This window comes from Scyliorhinus torazame, chromosome 14 (genome assembly GCF_047496885.1).
Source record: "Scyliorhinus torazame isolate Kashiwa2021f chromosome 14, sScyTor2.1, whole genome shotgun sequence".
Classification (NCBI taxonomy): Eukaryota; Metazoa; Chordata; class Chondrichthyes; order Carcharhiniformes; family Scyliorhinidae; genus Scyliorhinus; species Scyliorhinus torazame.
In genome coordinates, this window is record NC_092720.1 from 56,162,246 (window position 1) to 56,189,298 (window position 27,053).

At 45.4% G+C, this 27,053-nt stretch overlaps 1 protein-coding gene across 2 annotated transcripts in view; it reads left to right on the forward strand.

Moving 5' to 3' along the window:
* Positions 1-27,053, forward strand: part of atp11b (ATPase phospholipid transporting 11B) — a 237,188-nt gene that overhangs the window by 75,298 nt on the left and 134,837 nt on the right. For both annotated transcript variants that reach the window (XM_072474212.1, XM_072474211.1), the window contains exons 10-12: positions 4,860-4,941; positions 10,662-10,797; positions 19,413-19,610. In XM_072474212.1, the coding sequence (XP_072330313.1) occupies positions 4,860-4,941; positions 10,662-10,797; positions 19,413-19,610 (416 nt within the window). The remainder of the gene's footprint in view (positions 1-4,859; positions 4,942-10,661; positions 10,798-19,412; positions 19,611-27,053) is intronic.

Consider the following 27,053-nt stretch of genomic DNA (forward strand, 5'->3'; position numbering starts at 1 on the left):
GCTAAATATAGTACTCTCTGATCTCTGGCTTAGATACCCCTCTAAATTATAATTAAGTAATTATGTTTAATTAGTTACCAATGCTTAATTTTTTTAATTTTGTGTAGATTCCCAACGAACCACTCAGGCCACAGCTTTTCTGTGATGTCACTTCAGCCCCCCCCCCCCCCACACACACACGCAATTTGAAAAAGTAATAAAAGTAAAAATAAGTAAAAATCACTTTCTTACCTTCTGAGGGTCTCCGATGTTCTCCGGTTCTCTCCCTGCTGATTAAAAGTTACAGGCCAGAAGAAAGAGAGAGAACAAAACAGTAGGGAAAAAGCACCTTCTCCCACTCTTCACCGAATTACCTCACTGCACCAAATTACCAAGTTTCAAATTCTCACTCTGTCTGTGTCTCACTCACTCAGGCTGTGTCTCCTTGACCTGCGCAATGCTCAACATTTGTGAAGGGGATGCTAATTTACTGGGCTGCTTTGTCCTGGATGGTGTCAACCTTCTTGAATATTGTTGGAGCTAAATTCCTTCTGTTAAGTGGGAAGCATTCCATCGCACTCTGGGGGGATGGTGCATAGTGATAATGTTACTGGACTTTTTAAAAATAATCGTTATTGTCACAAGTAAGCTTACATTAACACTGCAATGAAGTTACTGCGAAAAGCCCCCAGTCACCACATTCCGGTGCCTGTTCGGGTACTGTTGCTCTTTTTAGCTTTAGTCTATTTGCTCTGTTTACGTCACCTTTGCTCATGAGTCACCAGGTATCTTTATGATACCGCCACGTGGTTCAAGTTCAGGTTATGATTAATAATATAGCACACCGCTTAGTAAGGATTAAAACAACAGTCATTTATATACAACAAGCAATATTAATACCCTAATACTACTATTTATATAATAAACCTATCACTACTGGCCAATACATAACTTAGGAAAGCCCACCAGGTCAGGGAAACGAATGGCTTGTCCAATCAGATCTGGCCCACGGGATTCAAAAGGCTGCTACAGGTCGGTGGCTAGGTGTCTCTACTGGATAGCGATCGCTGGATTCAAACTTACTATTACCGGTGGTTGGTCTTGCGAAGGTCTCGAGCAGGCGAAGAGGAGAGAGAGAGAGATCTGAACTTGGACCTTCACTTTTATAGGGCCCAGGGGCTTCCCGCCTCCCGGGGCGGCCCTTGACCCTGAGTCCCAAGTGATTGGGTTCTGTCCCCAATCTCTGGGGTCGATGTGTCCAATGGTGAGGCGATTCCTCGATCGGGGGGTGGTCGCTCACCTGTCTTTGTTTCGGCCACTGCAGGCGCCGACAGGTCTGGCCCGGTATTCAATTGCTAATATGTTGCAATTGTTCCCGGGGATAGCCGATTTAACTGTGGATGTCTGAATAGATTGGCTGCAAACAGTCCTGAATGCAACTGTGAATACCTGGGTTGATGGGCTGTTGATAACCCGGAGTATCGATCTTGGCTACCTTCCCAGAGCCGAATATGCAAAACTGTCTGCAGCAGCCTGCTTGTGTCTTCTTGGCTGCTTTTCCCAGCAGTCTTTCGGGTTAGCCGTTTTAAACTGGGTTTTGGCCAGATTAATCGGAACGCAGCCATTTTACATGGCTACAGTACACAGGGACAATTCGGAATGTCCAAATTACCTAACGGCACGTCTTTCGGGATTTGTGCGAGGAAACTGGAGCACTTGTTATCCAGAGCTCCAGACTAATTGGGGCACTAGTTGGAATCCCATCATGGCAGCTAGTGGAGTTTAACTTCAATTGATAAATTTGGAAATTAAAGTTAATTTCCGTAATAGTGATTGTCATAAAGATCCTTCTGGTTTACTGATATCCTTTTAGAGAAGAAAATCTGGTGTCCTTGCATGGCGTGGCCTACATGAGACTCCAGACCCATAGCAATATGTTTAACTCTTCCATTCAAGAACATTTGGGCATGAAATATTGGCCTTGCTCAGTGACACCCACATCCCATGAAAGACTTTTTAAAAGAACTCCAGACTTGTACCGTGTAGATGGTGGCCTGGTTCTGCGGAGTCAGGAAGTGATTTACTCACTATAGAATGCCCAGCCACTGACCTGCCATGTTGCCACATTATTTATATGACTGGCCCAGCTAAGTTTCTGATCAATGATATGGTGCAGGATTCAAAAATAGTCATGCCATTTAACTAAAGGGGAGGTGATTAGTCTCTCATTGAAGATGGTTATTGCTTGACAGTTGTGTGGTATGAATGTTACTTGTCATTTCTCAGCCCAAGCCTGAATATTTTCTGGTTCTTGCTGCACCTGGACAGGGTGCATTATTCTTCATTATTCTGAAGAGTTGCGAATGAAATTGAAGATTCTACAGTCCTCAACGGACCTCCTCCTATCTGACCTTATAATGGAGGGAAGATCATTGATGAAGCAGCTGAAGATGGTTGGCTTCAGACACTACCCTAGTGCTAAGAATAAAGCTTTTGGAACCTTTTCACATTTCTGCCTTCTGGAAAAATAATTAACGTCCTCCTTTTTCCTATTCCAAGGAAGAACCCAAACAACTCTATCCACTCTATCATAGTGGCCTTGAGGCAAATGCTATCTACTGACAGTACCTGTTGTCTTCTTACTATTGGGCAGCACGGTAGCATAGCGGTTAGCGCAATTGCTTCACCGCTCCAGGGTCCCAGGTTCGATTCCCGGCTGGGTCACTGTGCGGAGTCTGCATGTTCTCCCAGTGTGTGCGTGGGTTTCCTCCGGGTGCTCCGGTTTCCTCCCACAGTCCAAAGATGTGCAGGTTAGGTGGATTGGCCATGCTAAATTGCCCTTAGTGTCCAAAATTGCCCTTAGTGTTGGTTGAGTGGGGTTACTGGGTTATGGGGATAGGGTGGTGTGGGCTTGGGTAGGGTGCGCTTTCCAGGAGCCGGTGCAGACTCGATGGGCCGAATGGCCTCCTTCTGCACTGTAAGTTCTATGAAATTTCTTGCTGTAGTTAATTATAGAATCAGAGAATCTCTACAGTGCAGAAGGAGACCCTTCAGCCCATCAAGTTGCGCCGACCCTCTGAAAGGGCACTCCACCTAAGCCCACTCCCCAATCCTATCCCCATAACTCCACCTAATCTACAGATCTTTGGACACTACGGGGCAATTTAGCATGGACAGTCTACCTAACTTGCACACCTTTGGACAGTGGGAGGAAACTGGTGCACCTGGAGGAAACTCAAGCATACCCTGGGAGAAAGTGCAAACTCCACATAGACAGTCACTCAAGGCTGGGTCCCCGCTGCTGTGAGGCAGCAGTAGTTGCCATGCCGCGTGCTGATGCTCGTTCGCTCTCTTGTTTGTTCTCTCTTTCAAATACCACAGTAATGGTACTTAACAAATATGTAGGGAAGATTCTTATAAAACAGTCACCAACACCCAGATCTGTCCACTTGATACCTCTGGGAATGTACAGTACAGCCGTGCTGTTTTTAACATTTCCTTGGATATAAAGTATTAATCTCAAATCCGTTCATTCCATTTTGAAGAATTAGAATTTTCAGAAGGACAGCTCGTGACTATCTTCCAAAACAAATTATTACTACGGTTTGTCTACTGTAGGGCAAGTGTGATTCTAGTCCTCAATATCGTGTCAATCTCCTGAAATCGCAAATCTACACCATAAGATATATGAACAGAATTAGGCTATTCGCTCATCAATTCTTCTCCGCCATTCGATCGTGGCTGATATGTTTCTCATCCCCATTTTCCTGCTTTCTCCCCATAACTCCGATTCCCTTAGTAATCAAGAACCTATCTATCTCTGTCTTAAAGACACTCTGTGATTGGCCTCTACTGCCTTCTGCGGCTATGAGCTCCACAGATGCACCACCCTCTGGCTGAAAGAATTCCTTCTCATTTCCGTTTTAAAGGATCGTCCCTTCAGTCTGAGGCTGTGCCCTCGGGTTCTAGTCTCTCCTACGAGTGAAAACATCTTCTCAATGTCTACACCAGCTCTCTGAACCCCATTTCACTTATTGCAAAGACCATTCACAAAATCCCATTGGAGTCAACTCTCCAAACGCTTGTGACTAAAGTTTCTCGGTATTGACTCAACTGGACTTCCTGATATGACACAGTTCCTTAGAGCCTTCAGTTGATGATAAAGCTTTTATTTATATGGCACCTTTAACAGGAATCCGAAGTGATAATTATCTTTGAATTCAGAAGAGCTTCAATCTTTATAATGCTGAGTGGAAAATGTTTATTGGTGCTGAAACTGTCTAAAACCTTATGGAACACACTATTTCAATGATTTGACTTAGTCCGAAATACTGTTTGACCAAGAGCAATTTCAGGCTCATGGTGTTTATGGTCAATTAACCTTGGCTTGTAATTTGCCTTTCATAAAAATGTTATTAAAGAAGAAAATCACCTGGCCAAAATAAGCCAGTGGTGCATGTTATTTAATGGGGTTAAGTCCCTACGTGATTAATTCATGTAGGATTACAGAAATTCCTATTTGTACATGGAAATGTATTTTTGTCTTAAACATATTTATCTTGGGTAACCACTCAATACCAAATATCACAACCAGAAGTAACTAGGTATTTGTAATCTCAAAAGTTATGGTGACTTTTTGTGAAAAGGGATTCTATACTAATCATGTTTTCGAGAAACAAGTTGAGGTATTTTACTTGAGCAGATTGACATCAAACAAGACTTCAGTTTCTGTCTGGTTTTGCCATGTCAATTTAAGTTACGTAAATATCAGTTATTGGGTTAAATAAACTCCATACAATATGTTCTTGAGGCACATTTCATATTATTGATGAACAAAACCATTTTGAATCAGCATTATAAATAAAGCTTTTGATTTCCAGGTGTGGCTGTTTACACAGGAATGGATGCTAAGATTGCTTTGAATTACAAGAGCAAATCACAGAAACGTTCCATTGTAGAAAAGTAAGTTTTCACTGAAATTTCAAGAGGAAAAATTACGATTTTTCATTAAATGTGGAAACAGAAAACTTTAAGTTGAGAATAGAAATAAGATTACTATCCAACCTGTCATGTTTGCCATTATTTCCACACACCCAATCTAGCAACTAATCATATTTTAAACTCTCATAACAACATGTGCTTGTATATAGTGGCCAAATCATAAGAAACATTCCAGCATTTTTAAACTCCGCCCAGTAACTTTGACCAGGTTTTGATTGGGTGGTTTTTCTAAGTTTATTTATCATAGAGTTAAATTTAAGTAGCCTGGGTAAAACTAATCAAATTAATACTAAGTGTGGATGAGCTTCTTCCAGGAACAATTCATTGTGAACTTCTCTAATTTTGAGGAAGCTTGGAATAGGAGCATTCTGATGGAAACTTTATCTCCCATCCTCTTTTGAAAGCTGTGTTCTGTACATTCCACCAAAAGGCCTCTACAATTTTGACCAAAGGTTAGAGTTTGAAAACAGCTGTTGAATCTGCAGTTTAATGTTCCAACTCTTTGTTGAAGAACTACATGAGAATGGAGCTTTTTGTAGATTTTATAATAACTTAAGACATGACCTCATCTGTCTTCCCACTCTCCTACCTTCAATTTTTTTTCTTGCACCTCCCCATATTCTTCCTAGCCCTGCAGTCACTCGCCTTGCCCTTAATCCTCCATCCACTCCTTGATTTCCACTCCCTTCCAGATTGTGAGAGATCAGCAATCACTTTCAGTTGGTTTCCTTTAGCAGATTTCCGTGCTTTCAAAATTCAGCATTAAAGCAACAGCAAAGAACACATGCACATGCTCTCTCATCCATTTTCTGTTACCCGCTTGCTCCCATTCCCTCCTGCGCGCTCATTCTCTCTGAGACATGTTTTGGGAATTAAAATAGCTCGCAGGGAATAGGCTTTTCACATTTAGCTTTTATTGTCAAAAGAGCACAAGTGTATAATCGGATGGGATCAAAATTGATTTTCTTTTGTACATACAAGTTGCAGTAACATGCAGGAAAATACCCCGCTAACTTTTCTGCCCTTTCGCATCCTCAGCGTTCCTACTCGTCCTGATCTCAGTCTATTGTCTTTTTTGTTATCTAAAATTAATTGAAAATACATCAGTGAATGTAATTAGAAGATATCTACTGTTTTATGAGAAGCAATACGAATTTGACCTTGAGGTTTTTGAACTTTGTCCCATGGCTGAACGGAAGCTAAAGAAAAACTTTCCTCGGTATTGTTGACTCTGGTCTAGCATCGTGGGCATTTAAGTACACTGCACATATCTGGATTAGATAATCCAAATTTCACCCACACCGTCCCTGCTCTGGACAGAAATATTGACACATGAAATGTGATAAAAGCACAGCGACAGGAAGTGGATTGAGCATAGGGTGGAAAAGTGAAATTGATGTAGATGATCAGCCATAATACTGAATGGCTCAGCCATTTCTACTGCTCCTATTTCCTGTGCTCTTACGAAAATATGATGTGGAGATGCCGGCATTGGACTGGGGTGAGCACAGTAAGAAGTCTTACAACACCAGGTTAAAGTCCAACAGGTTTCTTTCGATGTCACTAGCTTTCGGAGCACTGCTCCTTCCTCAGGTGAATGAAGAGGTATGTTCCAGAAACACATATATAGACAGATTCAAAGATGCCAGACAATGCTTGGAATGCGAGCATTAGCAGGTGATTAACTCTTTACAGATCCAGAGATGGGGTAACCCCAGGTTAAAGAGGTGTGAATTGTGTCAAGCCAGGACAGTTGGTAGGATTTTGCAGGCCAGATGGTGGGGGATGAATGTAATGCGACATGAATCCCAGGTCCCGGTTGAGGCCGCACTCGTGTGCGGAACTTGGCTATAAGCTTCTGCTCGGCGATTCTGCGTTGTTGCGCGGCCTGAAGGCCGCCTTGGAGAACGCTTACCCGGAGATCAGAGGCTGAATGCCCTTGACTGCTGAAGTGTTCCCCGACTGGAAGGGAACATTCCTGCCTGGTGATTGTCGCGCGATGTCCGTTCATTCGTTGTCGCAGCGTCTGCATGGTCTTGCCAATGTATCACGCTTCGGGACACCCTTTCCTGCAGCGTATGAGGTAGACAACATTGGCCGAGTCGCACGAGTATGTACCGCGTATCTGGTGGGTGGTGTTCTCACGTTAATGGTGGTATCCATGTCGATGATCTGGCACGTCTTGCAGAGATTGCCATGGCAGGGTTGTGTGGTGTCGTGGTCACTGTTCTGAAGGCTGGGTAGTTTGCTGCAAACAATGGTTTGTTTGAGGTTGCGCGGTTGTTTGAAGGCAAGTAGTGGGGGTGTGGGGATGACCTTGGCAAGATGTTCATCTTCATCGATGACGTGTTGAAGGCTGTGAAGAAGATGTTGTAGTTTCTCCGCTCCGGGAAAGTACTGGACGACGAAGGGTATTCTGTCGGTTGTGTCCCATGTTTGTCTTCTGAGGAGGTCGGTGCGGTTTTTTGCTGTGGCGCGTTGGAACTGTCGATCGATGAGTCGAGCGCCATATCCCGTTCGTACGAGGGCATCTTTCAACGTCTGTAGATGTCTGTTACGCTCCTCCTCGTCTGAGCAGACCGTGAATACGGAGAGCTTGTCCATAGGGGATGGCTTCTTTAATGTGTTTAGGGTGGAAGCTGGAGAAGTGGAGCATTGTGAGGTTATCCGTGGGTTTGCGGTAAAGCAAAGTGTTGAGGTGACCGTCCTTGATGGAGACGAGTGTGTCCAAGAATGCAACTGATACACAATTCACACCTCTTTAACCTGGGGTTACCCCATCTCTGGACCTGTAAAGATTTAATCACCTGCTAATGCTCACATTCCAAGCATTGTCTGGCACCTTTGAATCTGTCTATGTATATGTTTCTGGAACATAACTCTTCATTCACCTGAGGAAGGAGCAGCGCTCCGAAAGCTAGTGACATCGAAACAAACCTGTTGGACTTTAACCTGGTGTTGTAAGACTTCTTACTGTGCTCACCCCAGTCCAACGCCGGCATCTCCACATCATGGCTACCATCGACACCGCAAACTGCCGGCTCAAAGTGGAGAGGATCTCCAGGAAGATCACACATATAGACACTGACATTATGTTTCTACAAAGATGCAAGAAAGCAGACAAGATCCCGAAAGGGCTACAGATCACAAACCCACTTAAGTCGACCTACAACACTGACTACGCTGAGAGACTCTGCCGTCGCACCTCTCTCACACTCCTCAACCACCTCGTACGCCAGCTCTACAGCAGACGACGCAACCTGGAAACCAAGATAGAGGCCGTATTCTCAACTTGCGATCAGGACGCAGCAGACCAGCTGCGGAACACCGCCAAACAGATGAGACAACAATACTATGCCACCTATCTGCATACCAAGAACAGGAAGCTTGAGAAACTCTGCATCACCACCAGCAGCAACCAAGCCACCCCGGTACCACAGTAGAAAACAATACAGGGAAATCTATTGTCAACTTGTCAGACTACACCCTTCAACCAGACGAAATCGAAGTCCTCAGCAGAGGGCTCAATTTCTGCACCACCACCAAAATGGACCCCATCAGTCTCGCGGCAGACACGGAGGAATTCATCAGGCGAATGAGGCTCCGGGAATTCTTCCACAGACCCCAAGAGGCCAACAGCGAACCCAAGCAGACTATCAATGAACCGGAACAGCAGACCGAGAGATCTGCGGTACGGCAACCGAAGAGGAAAGAGTCGAATTGGACCCCTCCGGAAGGCCGCTGCCCTAGACTCGACATGTATGCTCAAGCCGTCAGGAGTCGCGTCAATGCCAGATTCATCAGTCGCATTCACAAGACAGCCCCGAACGTCACCCAAGCACAACGCAATGCCATCCGCGCTCTCAAGACCAACCGCAGCATCGTCATCAAACCAGCAGACAAAGGAGGGGCCACTGTCATACTGAACAGGACGGACTACTGCAAAGAAGTATACCGACAACTGAACAACCAAGAACACTACAGACAGTTACCCGCAGATGCGACCAAGGAACACACCCGCCAACTTAACAGACTGATTAAGACCTTGGATCCAGGTCTTCAGAGCACCCTACGTGCTCTCATCCCACGTACTCCCCGCATTGGAGATCTCTACTGCCTCCCGAAAATACACAAGGCCAACACACCAGGCCGTCCTATCGTTTCAGGCAATGGGACCCTGTGTGAGAACCTCTCTGGCTACATAGAGGGCATCTTGAAACCCATCGTACAAGGTACGCCCAGCTTCTGTCGCGACACGGCGGACTTCCTACAGAAACTCCGCTCCCATGGACCAGTTGAACTAGGAACATTCCTCGTCACAATGGACATCTCGGCACTCTATACCAGCATCCCCCATGACGACGGCATTCGATCGGCTTCCACCCTAAACACATTAAAGAAGCCATCCCCTATGGACAAGCTCTCCGTATACACAGGATCTGCTCAGACGAGGAGGAGCATAACAGACATCTACAGACGTTGAAAGATGCCCTCGTACGAACGGGATATGGCGCTCAACTCATCGATCGACAGTTCCAACGCGCACAGCAAAAAACCGCACCGACCTCCTCCGAAGACAAACATGGGACACAACCGACAGAATACCCTTCGTCGTCCAGTACTTTCCCGGAGCGGAGAAACTACGACGACATCTTCACAGCCTTCAACACGTCACCGATGAAGATGAACATCTTGCCAAGGTCATCCCCACATCCCCACTACTTGCCTTCAAACAACCGCGCAACCTCAAACAAACCATTGTTTGCAGCAAGCTACCCAGCCTTCAGAACAGTGACCACGACACCACGCAACCCTGCCATGGCAATCTCTGCAAGACGTGCCAGATCATCGACATGGATACCAGCATTACACGTAAGAACACCACCCACCAGGTACGCAGTACATACTCGTGCGACTCGGCCAATGTTGTCTACCTCATACGCTGCAGGAAAGGGTGTCCCGAAGCGTGATACATTGGCGAGACCATGCAGACGCTGCAACAACGAATGAACGGACATCGCACGACAATCACCAGGCAGGAATGTTCCCTTCCAGTCGGGGAACACTTCAGCAGTCAAGAGCATTCAGCCTCTGATCTCCGGGTAAGCGTTCTCCAAGGCGGCCTTCAGGCCGCGCAACAACGCAGAATCGCCGAGCAGAAACTTATAGCCAAGTTCCGCACACATGAGTGCGGCCTCAACCGGGACCTGGGATTCATGTCGCATTACATTCATCCCCCACCATCTGGCCTGCAAAATCCTACCAACTGTCCTGGCTTGACACAATTCACACCTCTTTAACCTGGGGTTACCCCATCTCTGGATCTGTAAAGATTTAATCACCTGCTAATGCTCGCATTCCAAGCATTGTCTGGTATCTTTGAATCTGTCTATGTATATGTTTCTGGAACATACCTCTTCATTCACCTGAGGAAGGAGCAGCGCTCCGAAAGCTAGTGACATCGAAACAAACCTGTTGGACTTTAACCTGGTGTTGTAAGACTACTTACGAAAATAGGAAGTAATTAAGGATATAACGTTATCAATATGTAAATTTAATAGGAAGCATGCAGAATTCAGAGGTGAGGTGAAGTGAATCTCAGGAAGCAAAAGAAAATAATAAAGCATAATTGTGATTTTTTTTTTCTTTTTTTTTTCTGTGCCCCCCCTCCCCCTGGCTAGGTCTATGAACACTTTTCTCATAGTCTTCCTGGAAATTCTTGTGGTTGAAGCAGTTATTAGTACCATCATGAAATATGCTTGGCAATATGAACCATCATACAATCAAAGAACTACACAGGAGAAGAATAGCAGCAAAGTGAGTATGGACAGACTTTAACTTCATATAAGGTAACCTTAAAAGTTTGTAACATTTTATGCATGAACGATGCTGTTTTCAATTTTAAATGTTTAATTATATGCACATTTGCATTGAACATAACCATTCTGCGATTGTTCTCATTTTTAAAGTGAAAAGTTATATTTTTATTATCTGTAGCAGTGAGTTTTGTAAGAAGCTTCCACTGATAGGAAATATTGCTCCTTGGAAATTCTCAAATTTTGGATCTTGTGCATTCATTGTAACTGCCGTACACATTCAAATTTAGTAATGTGCAGTGAAATCTAATCTGTAACTTGTGTTCATGAATTTGACTGTCTACATCAAAAAGTAGTCATGGGGAATTGATTGGGAGGTGGGGAGAGAGAATCAGCATTGTTTTTCTGACTGTTTCCTAGTACAGTATGACGCGGAACCAACAAAGCTATTTTGGATCTAATATTGTACAATGAGGCTGCTTTCATTTGTAATTTCACAGTAAAGGATCTGCTGGGAATAGGCGATCATAATATTGAATTCCATTATAAGTTTAGAAATGTCGGGCTTCCAGCAACGTCATGCAGGAGCAAGACGTGTGGAAAGTGGCTCCTGGCAGGGTCTTTGTTTTGGATCCTGTTTGCCTATTGTTTTTTTTCTGGGTGGGAGGGTTGATGACCAAAGGCCCCTAGTGGATTTAGAGAACTCTTTCTCAACAGAGGCATGTTGAAATTATCGCCCAAATCGAAGCTCAGTTCGAGAGACTCGGGAGTCTTTCCTTATATAAAGCCCACCGAAAGCAGTTGTAGGAGGAACAATGGCTGCTGTCCCCTTTCCATTAGACACGTTGGCCATTGTGCGCCCTGCAGGAGCTGTAGAAATTTGGTAAACCGGTGGATTGACAGTTCGAGCAGTAGGGCAAAGAGATAAAGGAAACCTTTAAAGCCACTGTTGAGGAGGCTTTGTGTCCGATTTGTGAACAATTGGTGAAGACCTTGAATGTGGTAAAAACGCAAGGCGAGATGCTGAAGGGGATGGAGGAGGCCTTGTCATTGAATCAGGGTACCAAAGGTTGACTAGGGGAGGAAGGGAGGGGTGACAGAGACCCCCAACAAGGTTACCACCTGGCATGTGCAGGGCTTAGGGAGATCTGTGAAGAAGGCAAGGGTTTTTCTCATCTGAAAGGTTTGGGGCTGATGTGGTGTTTCTGCAGGAGACTCGCCTGCAGGTGCAGGACCAGATCAGATTGCGGAAGGCTTGAGTGAGCCACGTTTTTCACTCTGGGTTCGATAGTAGGGCAAGAGGGGTGGCGATTCTGGTCAGCAAGAAAGTTCGTTTTCAGACGGGGACAGTGGTGACCGATGAGGGGGGGCTTTACGTGATGGTTATAGGTACACTGGAGGGGAAAACGTGGTGTTGGTGAATGTGTATGCCCCAAATTAGGATGATAGGTTTATGAAATAGATGTTGGCTGTCATTCCAGAGTTAGATACGCACCAGCTGATTTTGGGGGGAGATTTCAATTGCATTCTGGACTCAAAGTTGGATTGCTGCAGGCTGACGTCACCGTCCCTTTCGGGGATGGCGAAGGTGTTTGCCGTTTTCATGGAGGAAATGGGAGGGGTTGATGCGTGGTGGTTTGTACAATGGGGGGGTAAAGGGGTTTTCATTTTGTTCGCCGGCACACAAGGTATACTCCAGGATTGACTTCTTTGTTATAGGTACGACTCTGTTCCCCAGGGTAAAAAATGTGGAGTATTCTGTGGTGGTTATTTCGGACCACCTGCCGCATTATGGAGGCAGTGGCGTAGTGGTATAGTAATCCAGAGATCCAGGATAATGATCTGGTGACCTGGGTTCAAATCCCACTATGGCAGGTGGTGGAATTTAAACTCAAAGTTATTTGGAGTTAAAAGTCTAAGGGTGACCATGAAACTATTATCGTAAAAACCCATCTGGTTCACTAATGTCCTTCAGGGAACGAAATCTGCCATCCTTACCTGGTCTGACCTACATGTGACTTCAGACCCACATCAATATGGTTGCCTCTTAAATGCCCACTGAAATGCCCTAGCAGTTGTATTCAACCGCTACAAAACAGAAAAAAGAAATGAAACTGGACAGACTACCAGGCACCGGAAACGTCAACAGCAGACCCAGCCTTGTCGACCCTGCAAAGTCCTCCATCCTAACACCTGGGGCCTTGTGCCAAAGTTGTGAGCGCTGCCTCACAGACTTGTTTTTAAAAAAAATATATATTTATTAAAAATTTTTACCAACACAATTTTTCCCCCTTACAAACAATAACCCCCCCCCCCCGTAACACAAAATCGCACTGAGCAAGATATATACATGGCAAAATGGTATATTTACATAGCTTTATACACTGGCTCTCTCCCGCACGTGCCAGTTTCCCCCCCCCCGCCCTTCATGTTATCTCCTGCTCATCCATCCCCCCAAGCAATTCCCCACTCCCCTCCCCTCCCCCAGGGTTGCTGCTGCTGCTGACCGATCTTCCTCAAACGTTCCGCGAGATAGTCTGGGAAACGGTTGCCACCGCCTGTAGAACCCCCGCGCAGACCCTCTCAAGGCAAACTTAATCCTCTCCAGCTTTATGAACCCAGCCATATCATTTATCCAGGCCTCCAGGCAAGGGGGCTTCGCCTCCTTCCACATTAGCAAGATCCTTCGCCGGGCTACTCGGGACGCAAAGGCCAGAATGCCGGCCTCTTTCGCCTCCTGCACTCCCGGCTCGTCCACTACTCCAAATATTGCTAGCTCCCAGCTTGGCTTGACCCGGACTTTCACCACCTGAGATATTGCTCCCGCCACTCCTCTCCAGAACCCCTCCAGTGCCGGGCATGACCAAAACATATGGACATGGTTCGCCGGACTCCCTGAACACCTTCCACATCTGTCCTCTACCCCAAAGAACCTACTCAACCTCGCCCCTGTCAAGTGCGCTCTGTGAACCACCTTAAATTGTATCAGGCTGAGCCTGGCACATGAGGAGGAGGAATTAACTCTACCCAGGGCATCAGCCCACAAACCTTCCTCGATCTCCTCCCCCAGCTCCTCCTCCCATTTACCCTTCAACTCTTCTGTTAGCGCTTCCCCCTCTTCTTTCATCTCTTGGTGTATTGCCGAAACCGTGCCCTCCCCGACCCATACACCCGGGATCACCCTGTCTTGAATTTCTTGTGCCGGGAGCAACGGGAATTCCCTGACCTGTCGCCTCACAAAAGCCCTCACCTGCATATATCTGAATGCATTTCCCGGGGGTAGCTCAAACTTCTCCTCCAGTGCCCCTAGGCTCGCAAATGTCCCATCGATGAACAGGTCCCCCATTCTTCTAATCCCCGCCCGATGCCAGCCCTGGAACCCCCCGTCCATCTTCCCCGGGACAAACTGGTGGTTACCCCTGATCGGGGACCACACCGAGGCTCCCACTGCACCCCTGTGCCGTCTCCACTGGCCCCAGATCCTTAACATTGCCGCCACCACCGGGCTCGTGGTATATTTTGATGGCGAGAACGGCAGCGGTGCCGTCACCAACTTTGTGCTCGTTCCTTTACAGGACGCCATCTCCATTCTCTTCCATGCCGCCCCCTCTCTCTCCATAACCCACTTGCGGATCATCGCCACGTTTGCTGCCCAGTAGTAGCTCCCTACGTTTGGCAGCGCCAACCCTCCTCGGCCCCTACTGCGTTCCAGGAACCCTCTCCTTACCCTCGGGGTCTTATTCGCCCACACAAACCCTATAATACTCCTACCTACTCTCTTGAAAAAGCCCTTGGTGATCACGATGGGAAGGCACTGAAACACAAAGAAAAACCTCGGAAGGACCACCATTTTGACCGACTGCACTCTACCCGCCAGCGAGAGCGGTAACATGTCCCATCTTTTGAAGTCCTCCTCCATTTGGTCCACCAACCTCGTCAGATTCAGTTTATGTAGGGCCCCCCAACTCCTGGCTATCTGGATTCCCAGATACTAAAAACTCCCCACCGCCCTCCTCAGCGGTAGGTCCCCTATCCCTCTTTCTTGGTCCCCTGCCTGTAATACAAAAAGCTCACTCTTCCCTACGTTGAGCTTATAGCCCGAGAACTCTCCAAACTCCTTCAGAGTCTGCATGACCTCCACCATCCCCTCCATTGGGTCCGCCACGTACAGCAACAGGTCATAAGATATAGTGACACCCGATGCTCTTCTCCCCCTCGGACCACCCCCCTCCATTTATTAGACTCCCTCAGTGATATGGCCAAGGGTTCGATCGCCAATGCAAACAACAGGGGGGGGACAGAGGGCACCCCTGCCTCGTTCCTCGGTACAGCCGAAAGTACTCCGACCTCCGCCGGTTCGTCACTACACTCGCCACCGGGGCTCTGTAAAGGAGCTTAACCCAGCTGATAAACCCGAACCCAAACCTACGCAGCACCTCCCAGAGGTACTCCCACTCTACTCGGTCAAAGGCCTTTTCCGCGTCCATAGCTGCCACTACGCCTCTCCCTCCTCCGATGGCGTCATTATCACGTTTAAGAGCTGCCGCACATTTGTGTTTAATTGCCTGCTCTTTACGAATCCCATCTGGTCCTCGTGTGTCACCCCCGGGACACAGTCCTCAATCCTCGTGGCCAGCACTTTTGCCAATAACGTGGCGTCCACATTGAGGAGCGAAATCGGCCTGTACGATCCACATTGCAGTGGGTCCTTGTCTCGCTTTAGAATCAAGGAAATTGTCGCCTCCGACATTGTCAGGGGCAGGGTCCCCTCCTCTCTTGCCTCGTTAAAGGTCCTCACTAGTAGCGGGGCCAACAGGTCTACGTACTTTCTGTAGAACTCCACCGGGAACCCGTCCGGCCCCGGGTCCTTCCCTGCCTGCATACTCCCCAAACCCTTGCGAGCTTCTCCAACCCGATTGGTGCCCCCAAACCAGCCACCTCTTGCTCCTCCACCCTCGGGAACCTCAGTTGGTCTAGGAATCGTCTCATCCCCTCTTTTCCCCCCCCTGGGGGCTGGGATCTGTACAGCTCTCCATAGAAGGCCTTGAATACCTTGTTTATTTTTGTTGCTCTCCGAACCGTGGCTCCCCTTCCATCTTTGATTCCCCCTATTTCCCTCGCTGCCGTCCTCTTACGGAGCTGGTGTGCCAGCATCTGACTAGCCTTTTCCCCGTACTCGTAGGTCGCCCCCTGCGCCTTCCTCCACTGTGCCTCCACCTTCCCCGTGGTCAACAGGTCAAACTCCGTCTGGAGCCGTCGTCTTTCCCCAAGTAATCTTTCCTCCGGGGCCTCTGCGTATCTCCTGTCCACTCTCAAAATCTCCTCCACTAACCTCTCCCTTTCCATGCCATCTGTCTGCTCCCTATGAACCCTGATGGAGATTAGCTCTCCCCTGATCACCGCCTTCAATGCCTCCCATACCACTCCCACTCGCACCTCCCCGTTGTCGTTGGCCTCCAAGTACCTTTCTATACACCCCCTCACCGTCCCACACACCACCTCATCTGCCAGCAGTCCCACATCCAGCCGCCACAGCAGGCGTTGGTCCCTCTCCTCTCCCAGCCCCATTTCCACCCAGTGCGGGGCGTGGTCCGAAACGGCAATGGCCGAATACTCCGTCCCCTCTACCCTCGGGATGACCCCGACTAGCCATCTCCTTTTCTGGGCCAGTCCCGTGTCCGCGTCTCCCTCACCCTCCAGTCCCCCAGCCAGGGGACCTCCGTCCCGACCACCTCTTCTGTGTCCCATTCCCTTTCGGCCAGTGCAGCAGCAACCCCCCCCCCCTCCGCTAGACCCCTGTCTAGCTTTTTTGCTCCCCCATATCACTCCAGTAAGTCTGCTGACCCTGGCTTCCCCCGCCGTCCCTTTGACCCCTCCGTGTGGGAGTCTCCCAATCCATATACGTTCCTTCGTTCCCCTTCCCGCGTGCGGGGGAAAAAAAAAACCCGCGCTTTCCAAAGCCTGCCCCGCCCCCTCTGGCGCAGCTCCTGTCGCGGCCTTGTCTCTCTCCCCCAGCCCATATAACATTTCCTGCGCGTGATTGACCCCCTATATACAACAACCATCATACTTCAACCCTCGAACACCCCCCATCCTCTCAAACCCTCAGTTCGAGTCCAACTTTTCAGTTTGTATAAAGGTCCACGCCTCTTCAGGCGTTTCGAAGTAGTGGTGTTGGTCCTTGTATGTAACCCACAGTCGCGCTGGCTGCAGCATTCCGAATTTCACTCCTTTCCGATGCAGCACCGCTTTGGCCCGGTTGAAACCCGCTCTCCGCTTAGCGACCTCCGTACTCCAGTCTGGGTATATTCTGATCTCTGCATTGTCCCACTTGCTGCTCCTCTCCTTCTTGGCCCATTTCAGGACCCTCTCTCTGTCCGTAAACCGGTGAAATCTCACCACCATCGCCCTTGGCGGCTCATTTGCCTTGGGCTTCCTCGCCAGCACCCGGTGCGCCCCGTCCAGCTCCAGCGACCTCTAAGGGGCCTCCGTGCCCATCATCGCCCCGATCATCGTGCCCGCGTATGCCGCGGCATCGGCCCCCTCTTCTCCTTCTGGGAGACCCAGGATCCTCAGATTATTTCTCCTCGACCTGTTCTCCAGGTCTTTGAGTCTTCCCGCCCACGTCTTGTGTAGCGCCTCGTGCCGCTCCACTCTCACCGCCAGGCCCAAGAGCTCGTCCTCATTCTCACTCACTCTTTTCTGGGCCTCCTGGATCTTCACCTCGTGGGCCTTCTGGGTTATCCCTAGTCCTTCAATTACCGCCAGTATAGGCGCCAGCATCTCCTTATGCAGCTCCTCGAAGCAGCGCTTGATGAATTCCTGCATCTCCTCTTTGTCCCCGGCCGTCGCCATTTTGCTTTTTTTCCCTCCTTCTCCCGCTGCTCCAGTGCCGCTTTTTTGGCCGTTGCACTTCGGGTCCGGTCCATAAAAGTTGGGAGGGGATCTCTCTCTTCTCTTCCCCACGGGTTGTCTGTGAAAAAAATTCCGTTGGGGCTCCTCTAGCAAGCCCGAAAGTCCGTGATCGCGGGAGCTGCCGAATCGTGCGGCTTAGCTCCGCATAGCCGCAACCGGAAGTGCCTCACAGACTAGTTAAGCAACAGCCTGACATAGTCATACTCATAGAATCATTCCTTACAAACCGTATCCCAGACAGATCACCATTCCTGGGTATGTCCTGTCTTACTGGCAGTACAAACCAAGCAGAGGTGGCGGCACATTGGCATACAGTCGGGAGGGAGCTGCCCTGGGAGTCCTCAACATCAACTCTGGACCACATAAAGTCTCATGACTTCAGGTTAAACTTGTGCAACAAAACCTCTTGCTGATTACTATGTACCGGCCACCATCAGCTGATGAATCCGTGCTCCTCCATGTTGAACACCACTTGGAGGAAGCGCTGAGTGTGGCAAGAGCTCAGAATATGCTCTGGGTGGAGGCCTTCGATGTCCATCACCAAGAGTGGCTTGGTAGTACCATCATAGACCGAGCTCTGGACGGATCTTTTGTTTCTTTACTTGTCCCATTACCATTTCCTTTGGCCCTGCACACTTTTGTCATTTTACCCAGCCCCACCTCCTTTCAATTGCTCAAAACCTATTATGTTTCTAACTTTTCCCAATTCTGATTAAAGATCATAGACCTGAAATGTTAACTCTGTTTCTCTCGCCAAAGATGTTGCCAGACTGCTGAGTTTTTCAGCATTTTATGTTTTCATTTTGGATTTTCTATAATACTTTTCTGGTGATAGTACTCATACCTAACATAAAACTAAGGGCGACAAAACCAAGGCGAAAATGAGACTGATCAACCACGATCTAACTTGATGGCAAAACGGGCTGGAAAGACTGGAAAGTTCTCCATTGTGATCTCCAAGTTCAAGAGTTAGAAGGGACAGCCCTGGGTAGCAGAATTATATCCATGGCACACTTGGGGCATATGAAAGGATTACTTGTTAATGTAAGACTGTGTCTGATACTTAGCTGACTGGCTGTTAAAAATATTTTGCCTCAGCGTTCCCAGCGTCAGCTTCCTTTGCTGCACACTACTTCCATCGTCTTTTGTCCTGATAATCTTTCCTAAGGATTCTTGAACATGAGAAAAATGCTCCCACTTCCACTCGCCAGCTATCTTTGAATTGCAATCAGACAGTAAATCTCCTCTAAGTGGAACATGTTCATCCTTATGAAAGGAAGTTGAAACAACTGGACATCAACACCAGTTTCATTTTCAAAAGCACTTGGTGAGAGGTCCAACACTTTCTAACAATGCTGGACTCATCTGGATTTGTGATTAAAATACATTTTTGTTGTGCCTCACATAAAGAGCCTGCTTTTACAGGGGTGAGTTTCCAGACAGGAGAAAACAGCTTTTCTTTACCACCTGTCTAAGATCACCTCTACCCACCCATCTAATGCAGACTTCCATCAAATACTGTCCCGTGCCAAGCTTTGGATATTTAATATGCTATCAGTACATAGGTTTGAGAGTCAAACGATGCAATAAATTCAATACTTAATGTTTTGAAAACTGCAAAGTACATTTTCAAAATGTTTCATGTTCATACAGCTGTTGTATCAATTTTATTTTAATTGTGTATACTTGTTTTGTTTGTAGATTCTGACCGGTATATCTGATTTCTTGGCTTTCTTGGTGCTGTACAATTATATCATTCCAATTTCACTCTATGTTACCGTTGAGATGCAGAAGTTCTTGGGATCCTTTTTTATTGTGTGGGATCTTGACTTGTACCATGACGATTCAGGTCAGCGTGCACAGGTTAACACCTCGGACCTCAATGAAGAACTCGGGCAGGTGAGAATTAATTTGTATAGTTGGGCTGTTTGCAGCAGAAGTAATCATAGGAAATTACAGCACAGGAGAAAGTAATTTGGCCTGCCATGCCTATATATTCCACCCCACCTCGCGCGATAGAAACATCATTCGAGCTTTCACTTCCAACCTCACATTAACCAATTATAGGTGATAGGTTTGATTGTTTGGTTGGAGCCCTCAAAATATTGTGTTATTGTGAAAAGTCCGTCAGGGCCAGGCACTGAGCAGTTCCTGGGGCCTGTGAGATCATTCTGGCCCAGGGATATTGAAAGGTATTGTAAGTTATTTTTTGCAAGTTTTCTAATTTGTTTATTGCCTTTTCAGTTGAAGTGTTGTCTTGTTTCATCTTGAGGTGTTTCTGGAAGTCGTACTGCTACTTTCCACGATGGACCTCGAGTTAAGTGAAAGGGGTGGAATCGGGTGCCCAATTTGTACCTCTGCTTCTAGGCATTGTAGGGCAATGTTCACTCGTACTTGGGTTCATTTGAATTCTTGTAGGAACGGGAACTTCCATTTTAAATGACTTGAAAATAAAAGGCTGGCTACATGACCTAATCTCCTAAGCATAGCTGTACAAGCCTTTTGACATTTCAGTGACTGATTGGTTTCCATTTCTAACATTCTTGAACTGTCATGGGTATGAGTTACTACTAACCATTCTTGGGCCTTCTGTTATCACAGGGCAATATCTTACTCATCCCTTCCCTCATACCACCTTACTTTCATTAGCCCATGAGAGGGGTGATCCAGTTTAAAATAGTTTTCAGAGTTCAGTTTCCTCTTTCCACAAACCCGGATTATCATGGGTGGCATGATATACGGAATTTATATCAAATACCCATTATACATTTTATTCTGTAAAAGAAAATGCCCATGAAATGTTAACAGTAATTATTATTGACTTGGATTGGTACTTCATACCTGTAGACTACCTCACTCAGCAACATGTTGTTCTTTTTCAAGAATGCTGCTAATTACTTGCATGTTGTAAATTCATATCAAAATGGATCAAGCTTAGACTTAAGATTCTCCAGCATTCTCGTTGCCTTTTTCCATTTGGTGAATGGTTCCTGCCATGTATTATTACTCCCTACCCTTAATTGTCCAATCCAAATTTTGTTTCTCTCTTACCTTAATTTTACTTCCTCTCAATTCTATTCCAATTCTTGTAAAGTCAGTTTTGCTATTGTGTCAAGACCTTGATGACTTAACATGTTGAATCACCCTACAAGCTACATTAACCATGAATGTTGTGCTATTGTCATGTAACTGAGCATGTCTCAGACCCATTCTTCAGTGCAAAATCACCACGCAATTGTGCATATTTGTTGCTGCACCTATAACAAATCACATTTGTATATTAGCTACAGCAGTATTCCAATAACATGCCATACACACCATGTGATAAAACCATTCTTGATTTTCAGGTAATCTTATCAGAAGATCAGCGACTGCCAGAATCTGTATTAAGATCTTTGCTTTTCTACCCTCTACGGTCCTGATGCTTCGGGGAGTAGCTAAACTATTAATTGCAATACTCTAGAGACTGGTTCACAGGCAAGGACACAAATATCTCAAAGAGAACATTACTGCAATGTTCTCACATTTTTAAAGCAAGCATCAAACATTCAAAGTGGTCCCATTTATTAACACACTTTCCAATTTCTTCTTTATTCTAGAGAGCCTTTGATTTGCTTTTTTAAAAAAAACATATTACTGAGCATTTAGTTTGGTTCCTTTTCATATTCTTTTTTGAGCACTTGTTGCTCAAGGTAACCAAGGGACTGAATGAGTTAAGTCAAATCTTTAAATGAGTTAAGTCAAATCTTTGAAAGGCACAGTCGTAGTCAAAATTATGACAATGGTGTGATATTTAATATTTGCACAAGTTCTTAAATTCTTGAAACTTCTAGATCTCTTTCTGCGATATCAGGGCTCATGTGGCCGGGAAACCATTGTCACCTGTTTTTAAAAAAAAAAACCCAAAGACTCTATTGCAGCTCTGTTTAAGAGTCAAATGTCTTTCCCAATCGAAGAGGAACATCATTTGACTCTGTTTTCCAACTCCGTGGTAACTTTTGCGAATCTTTTTAATCCATAGAAATAGAAAACAACGCATCATTTGTAATATTATAATTTCAAAGGAAACAATTCTCATCTCGGAAGGCAGCGAATTTAGGTCAGGCTTCAGTCATTCCCAAACTTTATCCCATTTATTTCTATTCCAAGATTTCTTGGTGCAACCACATGATTTTGTCGCTATTAAATGAGCAAGCTATGCATCCGGAATTAAAGATTCCCTCATAACTTGACATAATGACTCAAGTTCATTGAGGCCACCAATGAGATTTAAATATTCACACCAGCTTCTTTTCACTTAAAATGTAATTCAGGTTTCATATTTTTCTAATTCTGAATACCTGAACTTGACTCAACAGTGACAGTCATACTTTCGTAATTCCCTGCAATGGTTTATGAAAGGAGTGCCAAAAATCTGTTGCATTCGCATTCCGAAGTCCAAGGAACTCCGCTTCAACCAATTCACAACCAAAATATGACTCCAATTTCCAACAAACAATACACTTGGGTGAAGAAACATAGAGATGGCAAACAAAAAGCTTATTAAATAGTAAAATACAAAGGGTTAATGGTTGTTAGCTCTGTTGAAAAGGGCACAGGCATGCATAGATATGAACAGGTTTTAATTCACAGGAAGGGTCCAATGTTTACAAACACTAGTACTGAAAACTAAATCCTGTTGCTTTTCTCTTAATAACAGAACCTGACACACTCCTTTCTCGCAGCAATTTTAAATTTTGCTGTGGGCTTTTTAACTTGTCTCTTTTTTCCTTAACCTTTTTCCCTAACACAGGGTTTTCTTTCATGTCACTCAACATTTTAATGCTTTAAGGTCACTTCCTCCTGTACAATCTTAAATCTATATACAGTTTTCTTGGCATAGAAACTGGCAGCATTTACTAAAACCTGTGATGGTACCAATTGCTTTCCCCTTTTGAACTGTCCTCTCAGCAGCATGTTGTTGATTCCCTAATTCTCTGTTGTTTCCCTTCATCTAATTCCTAGAGCTTATTGCAGCTTAAAATGCCATTGCTGTTTCTAGCATTTGGCATACTTTTGCTTTGTGATAGTTAACTTTTGTATTGCCATACAGAACCTGTATTCAACAGTGGGTTGCATAAACCATTTTATCCAATTTCCTTGCATTTCTTCACCGTGCCAGGGACCTGGGTTCGATTCCCGGCTTGGGTCACTGTCTACAGAGTCGCCGCGTTCTCCCCGTGTCTTCGTGGGTTACCTCCCGGTACTCCGGTTTCCTTCCACAAATCTTGAAAGATGTGCTTGTTAGGTGAATAGGACATTCTGAATTCTGCCTCTGTGTACACGAATAGGCGCCAGAGTGTGGCGACTAGGGGATTTCCACAGTAACTTGATTGCAGTATTAATGGGAGCCTACTTGTAACACTAATGAGGATTATTATTATTTTGCATATGCCTGGGGCACTCCCATCACCCCAGATCTCAAAACGTTTCAGGTTACTCTGTCTCAATCAATCCAATTAAACTTTTGGGGGGTGTTCGGCTCCCAGGACCGACCTCTAACTTCTCCCTGAGTGTTTGTGACTTCTTCCCTTCGCCTGCCGTCTTATTTTTAGTGTCATTGATAAAACAGGTCCGGGATGGTGGCAGAGGTGTCCGAAGACGGCGGTTGAGACAGAGGGTCTTCCAAACTATAACCCGCTAAGAACCCAAGAAGCATGGGGTTATCGCTGACCCCCTCCCCTGAGAAATTGAACAAGTCCGAGGTGCTAAATTGTACTGGATGGAACACGCCCTCCAGGGTCCCACCCGAACCCGGAGCACCCTGCTCCGGGGACAGCGGCGGCTTCTTCACTATCCCCCCCGCCTCTTTTCTTTCGGGGACTGGGCGTGACATCTATGGAAAAGAACCTGGATTGAAGACGTTTGAGGGGGAGAGGGTCACACACCGGGGAGACCTCTATCTCTGGAGGCCTTCCAGGCTGACTCCTTGCCCCTCAATGCTTCTCATGCTAAATTGCCCCTCAAGTGTCCAAAGGTTGGGTGGCGAGGAAGTGGGCCTAGGTAGGGTGCTCCGGTAAGTGTCGGTGCAAACCGAGATGGGTTGACTGGCCGCCTCCTGCACGGTAGGGAATTCTATAAGCAAAATAAAACAATACACTTAATAAAATAAAACAAAAATATATTTATCAATTAAACACTGCAAACTTGACGAGTAACTGTCTAAAAGATGGTGAAAACCTTGCCTTCGTCCATGAATGCTGTTAATGTCTAATTGGTCAATAATGTTGTGCGGGTTAATTTAATTGGTTCTAACTATTTGAGCACATTTGCCTAAAACATAAGACAATGGACAGCCTCAAGATGTGTTCTTTATCTTAACACCTACAAGTATTTCATTCATTAGACCAATACTGGGACAGTCCAGGTCAGTGTGTTCTTGACCAGCTATTACTGGATAGTGCAGATTTATTTCGCACTGCTTCTGTTATAGCACTTTAAGTTTGAAATTTGAAGTTCTAACTTAGGAATATTAGTAGAAAATACAGAAATAATATAATCTGACCTTTATTAACTATGATTATTATTTACTTATCCTTCAATTGCAGGTAATTAAGGTACTTTTAATACAATCATCTGTTGCTTGTCAGTGACCGCTATAGTCGTTTGAGGTAAAAGGTTAGCAACATCAACATGGTCTCTTTTTGTTCACATGTTAGTATAAAAGAGCGACTTGACTCAATTAGTTCTTGGTAGGATACATGTTTATAAAAAGCTTTTACTAATAAAAATGGTCAAGTTAAGCAAGCCTACGAAAATAAAATTAAAACTTTCTAGGCCAGCTTATATTGTTGAGCCTTTGGATGCACCCTCTGGCCTATTTAGTCATTCTTAGGAATGATCTCTCCAGTCTACTTTCCATGGAAGTTAAACCTTGAGCAATTTCTGGTCTTAAAAAAAAAAGAACTTACAAAGATAACACCTGAACCTTTACCTATTTCAAACTATTTATTGATATACTATGTATGTAGCTAATTTCTAACATATGCTGGCTTTTTGAATGAATATTCGTACTTAAATCTACAACTTCGCTTCTTGTCTGGGAACCTGGATGTTTTCTTCATCTTCAAGTACCTGCACAACTCCCTTTTTCAAAAAAATTTTATGCAATCAGCTTCCACCACCTTTTTCAAGTAGAGCTTCTGAATGACAACTCTCTCAATAATTTTGAATCTATGACCTTTAGTTCGTGAGCTGTTCACCTGATGGAATATTTTTTCCATCTTTACTCTATCAAAATGCTCTTCATTGCACAAAGCTCTGTTAGGTAAACTTTTAATCTTCTCTGTTTCAACGGAGACGATCCTATCTTTTCCAATCTCTCCTCAACTGAAATCCCTGATAGCATTGTGATAAACCTCCTAAACATCCTCTGTACCTTTACTGATGTGTGGTCCTCAATTGGCCACAATACTCCAGCTGAGTAATTTATGAAGTTCTCGTCTGGTCTTTGTTTTTATGTTCTATTCCTCTATCTGTAAACCCAAGTAATCAATTTTTTAAAACCATCCCATCAACTTGTCCTGCCACCTTTTAAGAATTTGTATCTGGACACCAAGGTCTCACTGGTCTACACTTCACAAAATTGTGCCTTTTTATAGCAAGTACACTGTCTTTCCATTTGCATCCTTCCAAATTGCATCACTTCATGTTGCTCTGCGCATTTGTCATGCTTCCTCCCATTTGACCATCCTGAAGCCTATCACCATCCTCATTAAGTTTACTAGAATGGGAAGGTTGTTTTATGAAGAACGGTTGGACAAGCTAGGCTTGTATCTGCTGGAATTTAGAAGATTAAGAGGCAACTTGATTGAAAGATATAAGATCCTGAGAGATCTAGACAGGGGGCATACGGAGAGGATGTTTCCCCGTGTGGGAGAATCTAGAATTAGGGGTCACTATTTAAAATTAAGGAGTCACCCATTTAAGACCGAGCTGAGAGTTTTTCTGAGGCTGGCAATCTTTGGAACTCACTTCTGTAGAGTCGTTGAATATTTTTGTGCCAGAGTTAGGTAGATCCTTGTTAAGCAAGAGGATTGTTGAGGTTACAATCAAATCAGCCATGATCTTATTGAATGACACAGCAGGCACAAGGCGCTGGTCGTCTTACTCTTGCTCCTAGTTCATATGTTGATCATTTACTATTTTGACAAGTTTTATAGCTTCTGCAGACTTTGATTCTGCCCCCTACACCTGAGTTTAGGTTCATAAAAATTGCAGACTTATGGACCCAAATTGATCCTTGGGAAACAGCAATGAAATGAACAAGGAAAGCACTGGAAATACTCAACAGGTCTAGCAGCACCCGTGGAGAGAGAAAAGCAAAGTAAATATTTTGGGTCTGTAACCTTGAATCAGAGCTACTGAAACATCTATCCCTTTGCTTTCTGTGAATGCACCAATTGTGTGTCTCTATTGTCACTTTCCCCTTCATAACATAAGCTTCCATCTTCTCAATGAACCTCCTATGTCGCACTTGGTTGAATGCCTGCTAAAAGTTCACATATACATCTTACATGCATTGCTTATTTAACCTTCAATAAATAATTAAATCAAGTTGGTCAGACATGATTTATGTGTGTTGACTCTCCTTGACTAACCTATGTCTTTCCAAATTAAAGTTTATTTTGTCCCTGAAAATGGTTTCAATAGATTCACCACTATCGATATTGGGTTGACTGGCCTGTGGTTTCCTGATTTATCCCACTCCCCTTCTTTAAATAGCACTCCAACATTTCCGGCCCTTCAGGCCTTTATCCGGTGAGATTTGAAAGATTGTGACCAATGCTTCTGCCATTTCTACCTTTACTTCTTTCAGCACCTGGGATGCATTCCATCTGGACCAGGTGACATATCAACCTTTGGTAATGCTAATCTTTTCAATACATCTCTATTATTATCATGTCAACAACCCCCATTTCCTCTTTTTTTTTTTTTTTATAACTGCTTCCCCTGTGTGCAGTCAAATATCTTGTGGTTCCAGGAGTTTGATTCTTTCTTGTTCTTCCAAGAAATAGTGACTCTCCCGTATTTGAAACTGAAAACTATGTAATGAGTGCCATTGGCATGGAGAATTCCTACACTTGCTGTGTTCTCCTACCATATATGGTGATCTGCCTCCTGCAGCTTCTGTAGTTGTGGGGTCACCACTTCCTGAAATGCGCATTTGGAGAAACCTTGACTTAATGCACAACAGTGACTCTTTGCGTTTTGCTACGTTTCGAACTTAAGCAACTGCTGTCACTGCCTGCACAAGTGGACATTTAGCATGCATTAAATGCCGTGGAGTTCCCACATTGAAGA